Genomic DNA, 12,218 nt, shown 5'->3' on the forward strand with positions numbered 1-12,218 from the left:
TTGGGGGAAGGCTGGCGCAGCATCTTGTAGAGTGGCAAGCCATTACTTCGGATGTGTGGGTTCCGGAGATCATAACCCACGGCTACTGTCTACCTTTTCGGCAGAGGCCTCACGACAATCCACCAGGGAACCTCTCTTTGAAGTGTCCGGATCCGCTCCTTGCGCAGGAAATTCAAGCCCTGCTGGAGAAAGGCGCCATAGAACTGGTGCCTGTAGCGGAGAGGAACAAGGGATGGTATTCCCCTTATTTTTTGATTTCAAAGAAAGACGGGGGATTGAGACCCATCATGGACTTGTGCGGTTTGAACAAACTCCTCAGGAAGGACAAGTTCAAGATGGTGACTCTTTCTCAAGTCCTCCAGGCCCTTCAACATCAGGACTGGTTGGTGTGTCTCGACCTCAAGGATGCTTACTTCCATGTGCCGATCCATCCCAAGCACACGAAGTACCTGAGGTTCGCAGTTGGCGACTCGCACTTTCAGTTTTGGGTCCGGCCGGTCGGATTGACTTCCGTCCCGAGGGTTTTCACCAAGCTCGTGGTGGTGGCAGCGCATCTCAGGAAAGGGGGGATTCACGTCTACCCCTACCTGGACGATTGGTTGATCAGGGGGAGCTCTCCCGAGCAGGTCCTGGATCATCTGCCCGTCACCTGCCACTCCCTTCACAGACTGGGCTTCTCCCTCAATTTAAAGAAGTCCCATTTGACACCAACGCAGCGGCTCCAGTACATCGGAGCAGTGCTCGACACGTCCCTGGGGCAGTGTTTTCCTCCTCAGGTGAGGGCTCTTCACATTCAGCAGATGGTGCACAAGTTTGTTTGCCCAGGATCTCCCAGCGTCCGAGTTCTTGAGACTGCTCGGCCTCATGGCATCCTGCATTCTTCTGGTGCCAGAGGCTCGTCTGCGGATGAGATCTTTGCAGTGGGCACTCAAGCTCCAGTGGTCTCAGTCCTCCGGCACGCTGTCGGACCCTGTTCAGGTGCCGCCCTCGGTGGTCCGGGACCTTCTGTGATGGGCCGTCGAGGGCAATCTGATGAAGGGGGCCCCATTTTGGCTGCCCTGACTTGAGGTGACGATTGTGACGGACGCATCCCTCACGGGATGGGGAGCTCATGCCAACGAGTTGACAGTCAGCGGTCGTTGGTCTCCGTCGGAGTCCAGACTCCATATCAATCTGTTGGAGCTGAGGGCCGTCGGGCTAGCCCTGAAGGCTTTTCTGCCGACTGTGCGCGGAAAGAGTGTCCTGATTCAAACGGACAACACGGTGGCCATGCACTACCTCAACAAAAAGGGGGGGAGGCAGGGTCACTTCCGCTGTGCAGGGAGGCGATGCAGCTCGAATTCTGGGCCGTCCAGCAGGAAGTTTCGATCTCGGCTGTTCATCTGGCCGGAGACGACAATGAGACGGCGGACGCTCTGAGCAGGCAGAGCTCGATCTCTCACGAGTGGGAGCTGGCTCAGGAGATTTTTGCCCTTTGGGGGACCCCTCAAGTGGATCTCTTCGCCTCCAGTGTCAACCGGAAGTGCGAAAGGTTTTGCTCGTGGGAATTTCCTCCAAAAGGAGCCTTAGGAGACGCGTTTGTGGTGGAGTGGTCATTCCCACTGCTGTATGCGTTTCCTCCAGTCCCCGTCATCCCGCAAGTGCTGCGGAGGTTACGGAGGTTCGGTTCCCGGATGATCCTCATTGCTCCGGCGTGGGCCCGGAGGACGTGGTACCCGGACCATCTGCCCTCCACGTCGTCTTCCCAACCGAGACGATCTGCTCTCACGGGAGGGGGGGTCAGGTTCTCCATCCAGAGGTCAGATCCCTCAATCTTCACGCTTGGCTTCTGAAAGGTTGAGGTATAAGGATTGGGACCTCCCTGAAGACGTGATGGATGTGTTGCTCTCGGCCAGGTGGCCGGCAACTAAGTCTCTGTACCGTTGCCGTTGGAGAAAGTTCTGCAACTGGTGCAGAGTTCAGAATGTGGATCCTTTTGAATGTGACATTCCCATGGTTCTGTCTGTTTTGCTTTCTTTGGCCCACAGGGGCTTGCAAGTGGGGACCATTAAAGGTTACCTGGCGCAATGTCCATATTTAAGCGCTCGTCTGAAGAGTGTTCCTATTTTAAAATTCCTTTAATTTCGCAGTTTCTGAAAGGGCTCACTAATGTGTTGCCTTCGTCACCTTTTCTGGTGCCAGGTTGGGATTTGAACCTTGTTCTTAAGTTTCTTATGGGTGCTCCGTTTGAGCCTTTACATTCTTGCCCTTTGAGGCTGTCAACTCTGAAAACTGTGTTTTTGGTTGCGGTTACTTCCGCTCGCAGAGTGAGTGAGTTACAGGCACTTTCAGTTAAGCCACCCTTCACTGTGTTTCAGAAGGACAGGGTTGCCCTTAGAGTTCGTCCTTCTTTTATTCCGAAGGTGGTTTCGGACTTTCATTTGAGCCACAAGGTTGTTCTTCCGGCGTTCTATCCTCCTCCACATCCTGGTAAGGAAGAGGAGAGGCTCCATAGGCTTGATCCTAGGAGAGCGCTGAGCTTTTATATTTAGCGCATGTCCCGGGAGAGAGTGGACGATCAACTTTTCGTTGGTTACACTGGAAAGCGTTTGGGACAAGCTTTGACGAAACAGACTTTGTCTCATTGGATTATTTTAGCTATCTCCGCGTGTTACCGCTTGGCGGGTAAGGACCCTCCGGCTGGCTTGCGGGCCCATTCTACCAAGGGAGTGGCTGCGTCTACTGCCCTGCAGAGGGGAGTTCCTATTCGTCACATCTGTGATGCAGCCACCTGGGCTTCAGTACATTCTTTTGTACGTCACTACTCCCTCGATTCCATCAGAGGGCAAGATCTGGCCTTTGGCAAGGCAGTTCTCTATTCCGCAATTTGATTGGGCATGCTAAATTTGTATTCTAAATTCTTTCCCACCTCCTTGCTTGGTACTGCTTTGGGAGTCTGTCATAGATATGGACTACGTCGGAGGACCCAATCCCCTCGAAGAACAAGTTACTTTCTTACCTGGTAACGTTCTTTGGATGGGATGCTCCGACGATGTATTCCATATCGCTCCCTACCTGCCTTCCCCGCTGCAGAATTTCTTTTGCGATTGCAGCTTGCGTGCCGCAAGGCCTTGTGTGTCTGACTGGCAGAAAACTTGTGGCACACGTTCTGGGAAAAAACTATAACTGAGGCTATGGGCGTCGTGCGTCCTACTTATCACATCGGGTGACGTCGGCCGTCGGAGGAGGTCCTCGGGGATGGCGCATCGATGTCATCGACGCAGGACGCAGACGCCAAAGATTTTCCGAAGCAGCACAGCTGTGGACATTACCTGTCATAGATATGAAATACGTTGTCGGACCATCCCATCGAAAGAACGTTACCAGGTAAGAAAGTAACTTGTTCGTCTCCAGGGCCCTGGTCCTCTCTAGGCGTGACTACTGTAACAGCGTCTTTCTAAACCCACCTGCCTCTACTCTTCGCCCTTTACAACTTATCCAGAACAGGACTGCAAGACTAGTCCTTGGCCTCAAGCCCAGGGATCATATCTCTCCTGCACTGAAATCTCTCCTCTGGCTCTCTGGGGCTTCAAGGATCAAGTTCAAGACCCTTTGCATCGTCCACAAGGCTTTCTGGGGCCTGGGACCACACTACCTCCAACTTTCTCTTCCTAAGCATCTCCCTTCTCGAGCCCTCCGCTCATCCAGCTCCAACTCTTCTCCTCTGCTCGGGCCTCCCTCTGGAATGTCCTCCCGGCTTCTCCCAATCTTGTGCAGGACCACCTCGGTTCTGGAAGCAACTCAAGACCTTCCTGTATCTGCAGCCCTACAGTCTCCTGATTCTCTGTACTTCTGAGCCACCACCTACCGACAGCACTCATGAGCTACCTGCACTTCCTCCCCAGCCCACTGGTACGTCTCCCTCTGTCTTCCCTTCCTTGTTGTGCCTAGAAACACTTATGTACAGGCGCGCTATAAATGACTTAGCATATATCATATCATTATTTAGGGGGCAAATGTCCTCTATGAATCTCCACAACTCCCATGTTGATTTGTTCACTGGGTGCATGGCCATGTTGCATGAAGTATCGGATGGCACTAATATTGTCTCAAATATACCTTAATCCGCTACTCTTGACATTGGGCATTGCTTTGCTCGTGGCAAAAGAGCTCCTGGTTTAAGTCCATATATTATTTGGCATTTTCTCTAAATCTTCTTGGAGAAACAAGTGTCTTTTTTTTCCAGTGCCATTCTCTGCAGTATTTCTCTATTTTCTACTTTAATCCATTAAGTGAGATTTATGAAAAATACTAATGCATCATCTGAGTACTCATCCTTAAACAGCTCCTCATCTGTCAAATCTGTATCCTTCCCTGAGGGCTATCGCTGTTCGCCATCCTCTTCCCTCATCTGTCCAATGAAGAACCACCCTTTCAACTCTGACCACTGCTGCGTCTAACTCCAAGGGGATAATCTGTCTTTCTTCATCATCCACGGGAATGTCTGGTCTAATCAAAAACTCATCAGGTATTCTTAATAGTGTATCTATCAACCTGGGTAACCATGATGATAAAACGGTCACTCCATACAAAAATACTTCTGAATCTAAAGGAACTCCTCGTTATGCCTTCTGGCCTGTGAAGACTAATATAAACTCTCTCACAATCATATAATATAACCATGGTGTGGAACACACTATCCCTTCATCATAAAAGATCTTGTCATGTTAAGTTTCGTCATCAAGTCACGCCTTAATAAATATTAACTGACGTCTGCCTAGAATATAATAATGCCATCGGCATATCGTGTTCTCCTATAGAGATTTTAAATTTGTCTGTAAAAGGAACTACGCTTATCACCCCAGAAAATACCTGCACATTCATGGCAATGCCTGGCATTGAGTATTTTCCCTCACAGACACAGGAACGGGTTGCTCCAGTGTCTACAAGAAATGAAAATGTGCCTCCTATTGTCACCTTGACCCTTGGTTCCTCTTGGGGGGGGGGGGTCTGGTTTCGCAGATGGTGCTCTCTGTGGGCACCCTGTGTCGGGTCGCTCTGTGGGCTGTCCTATTGTGGCTTTAAATTCATCCCTGTACCTGTGAAAGGATTTCCTCCTACCACAGTCACTCCCTAATTTGAGTGTGGGTGCTTGCCGGGCTCCTGTATTCACATTCAATTGTGGTATCATGGCTTATTGTGTCTGCGCTTGCTGATTTTGTACCTCTTGTGTTTGCATGGTTACTTGCTGAGGTGGCCCTTGTGGCGATTGCAGTTGCAATGGTGCTTGATGTATCAGTTGTGATTGCGGCGCATCTGTCTGAGCCTGCGTGTGATCTGGGCATAATACTCCTGTGGTTCTGCATTATATTGCAGAACATAGCCAATCCTTCCTCCTGGAGTCTGCCAATTCTGCTGCATGCCTCCTCTGCTTCTACATGTTCTTGCTATGTGTCCTTTTCTCATGCAATTCTAACATTGTTGCAGCTGTCCGCCATTAAATTGTACTCCTCCCTGAGAGTTCTGAAATCCACCTCGTCCTCACCCTCTAGGTCCATTCCCTCTTCCTCTTGGTCAAACATTTTACCCACCCCGATCTGTGGGATACACCACGTTGTTTTGCTGCGCTGGTTGCATCTCCTGTGTTACCCCCACCTTCATCACTCGTCAATACCACTCCCTCTATGGCTAGTTTTGAAAACCTTTTCTGAACTAACTTCACCTCCTCCTTCCTCCTACTCTCAGCTTTCTTCTTATTCTTCTCCTGTAACAATTGGCAGTGATGCACAATCGTTAATTGTATTTCTGGCCATGGTTTTGCTTCCACTCCTACCGGTTTCTTAATTTTCCGTTGCACTGGCTCGGCCAGTCCCTGACACAAAATGTGGTAAAATAATGGCACCTTTTTATCCCATGGTTCTCTCGTTTCAAGGCACCATTGGTTTTGTATGTCTTGAATCATACCTTCCTACACTTCTTGTTTTCCAGACGGGGCTAATCTCGCCAGTTTGTCTCTGTCCTGGTAGTGCCCTTAATCTACTACATAAGGCAGGGATATATCCCCTGCATTGTGTCCTTGTGGTTGCTCAGTGAATAGTGTTGTTTCTGGTGTTTTCTTTGGAGTCATCTAGATCTGAACATTTTACCCCTTTTTTTACTTCTTCTTTTGAAAATCTGCATGCACTTTACCTTCATGCTCTAGTTTTCTTCCCTTTCTGGCATGATTATGCCCAAACTTGTATGACTATTATCCTTTTCCACATCATCAAGACCTAATCTGCTTAAAGACAGCGTTCTGTGCTCGTCTGTTATGTCGTCATTTGACCTTCCTCCCGTTTCCCACGCTAGAGATCCTTCTACATTCTCTTGGGTTGTATACCCTTCTTTATACCTCATTTGCCTAGATGAATCCCCAATTCTTTTCAATACGTTTTCTGTGTCTCGCTCATCAGCCCATGTTGGTATTCTTCATATTCCTTGCAGCTCCCTACGGGACTGCTGTGAACCTCTCTGCCTCAAATCTTCCTTGTGCGTCAATCGGCACTATGGTTCTATGACATAGATACTCTTATCTCATCATATTTTATTCAGCCACTTATGTTCATTTCTTCTTCTCTTCCTCAACTCCCTTAAATAATCTTCCTCTCACCTTCTTTGCAACCTATGTACTTTCATTCTTTGTGCTTCTACCTCCTTCTTTTCTTCTAATCTCTCCTTTTCTTTTCTTGCTGCATATCTTCGTCGTTCCCTTTGCTTGCTTTCTCTTTCCTTGTTTTCTTTATATGCTCTCTTCTTCCTTTTCTTTCTCGAGCCCCTTCAATGCCCTTATCGAGCTTAAGTAATATTTGTCCTCCCATCCATTCATTCTGTACTATTGTTATTCCCTTAGCTGTGTCCTTTCTTTTATTTATTTAATTTTTATTTTAATATTTATATTGCGCTGGTAGCTCGCGAGCCTCGGGGCGCAGAGACAAGAACACAAAAGACAGACAAATGGTGATAGGACGGATAGGACGGGACGATCACATAAGATTACTCTGACTGGGAGTTGAATGGTAGGCGATTTAATTGAAGAGGTGGGTTTTTACCATTTTGCGAAAGCGGGTTTAGTTGATTTCCAGTCTTAGATGGTCCGGAAGGTTGTTCCAGAGACTGGCAGCAACAGTTGGAAAGGCTCTGCCTAGGCCGCTTTTGAGTTTGTGTGGGGCCGTTGCAATTTTGCCGAGTTGGGACGATCTCAGTGTTCTATTTGGAAAGTATGGTTTGATCCTCGTTTTTAAGTACGTTGGTGCCTTTCCGTGGATACATCTGTGAACGATGGTTAAGGTCTTAAAGTGCACCCTATCTTCAATTTTCAGCCAGTGAAGCTCCCTTCTGGAGTTGCTATGTTCTAGATTTAAACTTGACAATTCTTACGGCATTGTTCTGTACAACTTGGTAGCTTTGTAGGCACTGCTTGGAGGCACCCAGGACTAAGGCGTTGCCATAGTCGAGGCGCAACAAGATGGTGGCTCTTGCTATGTTTGCTTGCTCTGTTTTCTTACCTCTTCCTCTTATCTCCATAAGTCTATCTTGCCTGTCCTCCCTCTCATCATGCTGTTTACTTTCATCGCGTTTCGAGATATATTTACTTTCTCCGTTTTTGTTCTTTTGTATTGTCCTCACTGTTATAAGCGGGGGGCTCATATGTCCGAATAATGTACCGTGCTGCTGCTTTCAGTTCCTTTAAGGGCTACAATCCCTTCTCCTATGCGACTACGCTCTTATTTTCAGAAGGGGAAATGGGAGCAGAAGGCATTACAGCCATACCTTCCCTTCATGCTCATTAAGCATCCACTCCTTCTTGGGTGGATTTTCTTTCTCACTCTAATACATATTTCCTAACTCTAAAACAGCCAACCTTTTCTTTAACCTCTCTCCCGTATATGTAGCATGCAAATATGTCGTCAGGGGAACGTTGATTTCCTTTCCCGGTTACCCTGTGAAACGGTTACGGCTACATTGCATAGGGGGAGGGTATGTGGGAAACCAGACGGTGTCTCACTGGCTAGTCCCCGGGTGTATCTATCTCTCTCAGGTGGCCAGGGCACAGCCGTCGCCTTTGGATCCATATCCTGGGGGTGCACCAGTGCGGGAGGATCACCTGGGTGAGCGGTCTTCAGGGCGTAGGGGTGAGATAGCCGATGGTGAGACTCTGTATTCCCCCTTTTTTGTTCATCTACCCCATCCTATTTTTAGGATTGTCCGAAGCCCCAACCCCACGCCCCCTTTTTTTACCCAAACACTGGGGCGAGTAAGAGGGTGACTGAGAGTAACCAGACTAACTCTCTCACATCGTACTGGACATGTCCCATTACTCGGGTCAGGCAAAGTCAGGCACTTACCCTAAGTGCATAAACCTGATACCAATTACCTCTCACACAAATAAAAGGCAACACCTAAAGACACACTCTGAGCAAGGCGGAACACAGAGCAACAGACCAAGGGATGAGAGCAGCGGGCCGAAAACCCCAAGTTTAACCTACTTGAGGTTGTTGCCATCCGACAGACCGCAAAATACACGTGGAGAAGGCCAGATCCCAGAAGTGAAGATTGCATTGTGTTTCAAGGACTCCAATGACCCTCCCGAGTGAACGGCAGAGTTGGGGAGGCGAGGTCAAGCCTGTGGTACTAACCTTGACTCAAAAATCGGAAAACGCAAAACAAGAAAAAAACAATCACAGCCGGTGAGTTGACAAGCAACCTGAGAGACTGGTGTATTTTAAAGTGAATGAAGTAGCAACATCCTATCACAAGTGAAGGCTGTACGCGTGAGGATGAGACGCAAAGAAAGGCAGACCCGTGATTGAACTTTTAAGTGAAATATAGCTGCAAGATTAGCCATACTAAATAATGGAGCGGTTCGGTAAACAGAAGTAACCCATTCGAAAGTCTCCATGGAAGGTGCATTGTGCGAAGCAAAAGGGCAAACAAACAGCAAGAAGGAACGTAAATAGTTAACGTTGAGTTGAAGTGGTCCTGCAGTGGTCAGTAACAAAAACCACACACATTTGAAAGACATCGACATCCGAAAGTGGTCTGAGCTCGACTGAGGGAGACCCAAAGTATAATAAACTTGGGGAAGGGAGCCCCCTTGCAACTTTGTGTGAAATGTATTGTGAGAGGTCTGAGCCCAGCAGAGGGGGGATCTTTGTGAACGTTTTGGTTGTAACATTATTTTAAAAGTTCGAGAAAGGAACTTAAATCGTGGAAGGCCAGGCAGGCCTCGAGCCACAGTTGTGTACTGTGTTGGAAGCTGAGCCAGAGTGTGTCATCCTGCCTACAAGGATCGCCTTACCTCGTGAGGCCTAACGTGGGGAGGTTAGATGTTTTAGCCACATTATCATTTGAACACTGACTTTCTTTTGCGTACATTTTCTCCTTTTTACTCTTTTTGTATAAGAGATAGGGTAGGCATTAGATTTTGTTAGCTTTTTGTTTGTTGATTTGACTCCACTAGGACTGTTTTATCGTTTGATGGTCGAGACTACTCCCATCTTAGTTATAGGGCAGACTAGGAGTTTCCCCAACTCCAACATTTTCAATAAAAGTTTTCCAAATTGTATCCATTTGTCTGTGTCAGTACTTGTGATACCATGTCTTCCCTACACTATGCATGATTCGGTCTCTTAGCCTGTGTGAACCGATGTGTGGGATTCACTGCTGAATCCGCAAACTGACTGTTTTGAAAAGGATGGTTTGCACATGGCAACCAATTGTGGTTGGGTGGCTGTTAGATGATATAGTATATTTTAATAAAGACCAATCTGTCGACTTTCAGTTAGTGCAAGTAATACTATGTTAACCTGTGATTATGTCCACCGCGCTCCTCTCTCCTGAGTTGACATGTACTGCTCGGCCACAGCTAACACTTGTTGAGCTAGGGAATGCTTAAGGATTGTCTGTTTGCCTCTTTTTTGGAACCTGGTCTCCTCAGCTTCACCAAAAGACTCTGTGAGTCCTCACTGTTTGACTCCTAAGGATTGCTTCAAAGTGTGTGCACTGATTCATTGATGTGTGGGGCATGGTGGGGAAAGGTGAAACGAGGCCCAGTTGCAGTGGCTTTGCTATTTAGGTAAAGAGCTGAGGATTTGGAAAAGTAATGAGGCAATTGGAGACTGTCCGAGAAGCAGTGCTTGGAAAGTTTGCACTAATGTTGGTACTGCCTGCCCGATTCTTATGTTCCTTGCTTAGGTGGAAACAAAATCCCAGGAGGTGCAGAGTCTGCAGGGGCAGCGTGATGAATATTACAGGCATCTGCAACAGTACACAGCCGCTTACCAGACCCTAGCCACAGAGAAGGAGGAGCTGCAACGACAGTACCTGCTACAGGTGCAGCTCATGGACCGCCTGCAGCATGACGAGGTGCAGGGCAAAGTCAGTGCTGAGATTCACCTGAAGGAACTCCGGCAAACACAGGTAATGTTAATGCTGTGCATAAACCTGTATCCTATCGAGGCAGGCCTCCCCCTCCCCAGATAACCTGTTCCTTCTATAAGGAGAGACCTTCCCCTGAAATATGATTTGTGCGCAACCCTACAGGTGTAGACCAGCCCCTTTACCACCCTATGAGGCTAGCCAGCTCCCATGTTATATTAAGTATTTGTTAAATGCACTGTTCCTACCAAAGTGGTCTCAAGGCGCCCCATGATGGCATTTCTGATAACCACATCGCAGGCCATAGAAGGTTAATCATTCAATTGATGTCTAAAGGCAAAGTGATCATGACTTACGCCTTAGTTACGCCACGGCCTTAGTTACGCCGCGGCCTTAGTTACGCAAAACACGTTGCTACGGCACAGTATCAGTGTTTCTCACATGTGCAAGGCCCATTGTATTTTTGATGGGGTTGTCCGTTTCTTGAGTGCGTTAGGTCCAAAATCAATGTCTGGTTTTCTGTTCACCAGCTGTGTTAGCCCCCTTGACTGTTTTCTTCCTTGAGTTATATTTAGAGTGACTGTTCCCAAAGTCTCATATATGACCGCAACTGCCTTTTTGATATGTTGCCTGTTAAGAAATATTTTCTATATGCTGCTTTCCCTCCATTGCGTCCTATGTGACCCCCTTTCTTGTGGCTTGTTTTGAGCTCTCTTCTGCCTTTCTGGAGGTAGGTAAAGCTTCTGCTTTACTTCACTTGCCCGTTTTTCTCATTACTCTGGGTAACCTGACTAGCCCATGTTAGGACAGTTTCTGAAGTCCAGCTAAGGGCCTAGTAAAACCATTTAACTGAGACTGTACAAGACTCCACTCTAACTATAAGGCTGTACCACCCGAGTGTATGGTAGTGTAGACAGAGCAGCCAGGCTTATATTGGGAGGTAGAGAGGGCGGTAGGAAAATAAATAGAACATGTATTTTACCAAGGATTCGATAGAAACACTTACAACCCAGAAGCATTATAAAAAATAAAGGTTTATTATAAATACAAGTAGGCCAAGTTAAGTCTTGGGGTAAATACTGGTCGTACAATGCTTGAAGGTACACATACCAAAGCAAAAAACCTTCTTCAGAATACCCAACAGTAATTCTAGGGACGTCAGAGCTTATGATACACATTTAGTATAGGACATACATATTCTTGTGGAGTTTAAAACATGAGTTACTTTTAGACTAGAGTAAAACAAGGGTAGTATACTGTGAGAAACCTGAAGGTGTCACCCACTAGTACCTAGGGGATCTGTCATGCAGGTGGCCAGGACACGGCCATCGCTATTGGATCCAGCTCCTGGGGTTGGACCAGTGCTTGAGGATCACCTGGATGAAGACTTTTCTGGGAATGGAACACCGAAGGGTGATATGCGGTATCGCCTTCCTTATAACATCCTTTCCCCATCCTACCAGGTAGGATACCTGAAAACTCAACCCCCCCCCCCTTCCGACACAAACACTTTCTCACTAATAGTTTGTTGTGAGCGACAAGGGACGAACACCAGAGCTGTATACCTGACATGTCTCAACACAAGTGTCAAGCAATTACTGATAATTACATACACACCTGACTCCCATCACACTTCCCCATGCGGATAAAAGGCGTAGCACTAAAGCACACTCTGTGCAAGGCAAACGCACGAGGATCAGACAGGACGACAAGTAGGGAATTACCCCTGCCCTTTTCAACCCCGAACTGCGACTTTCAAGAAGCCTCAAGGAAAAGAAACATAAGACTGGGAATTGCAGCTGACGAACGGTGTAGCGTGTGTC

The 12,218-nt window shown here is 47.6% G+C and overlaps 1 protein-coding gene across 4 annotated transcripts in view; it reads left to right on the top strand.

Annotated features, from left to right (window-relative positions):
* GOLGA2 (golgin A2) overlaps positions 1-12,218 on the top strand; it is a 918,457-nt gene that overhangs the window by 631,704 nt on the left and 274,535 nt on the right. For all 4 annotated transcript variants that reach the window (XM_069609145.1, XM_069609147.1, XM_069609148.1 and 1 more), the window contains one exon: positions 10,213-10,437. In XM_069609145.1, coding sequence (XP_069465246.1) covers positions 10,213-10,437 — 225 coding nt within the window. The remainder of the gene's footprint in view (positions 1-10,212; positions 10,438-12,218) is intronic.

The sequence above is a fragment of the Ambystoma mexicanum genome, chromosome 8 (genome assembly GCF_040938575.1).
Source record: "Ambystoma mexicanum isolate Mex_15411 chromosome 8, UKY_AmexF1_1, whole genome shotgun sequence".
Lineage (NCBI taxonomy): Eukaryota > Metazoa > Chordata > Amphibia > Caudata > Ambystomatidae > Ambystoma > Ambystoma mexicanum.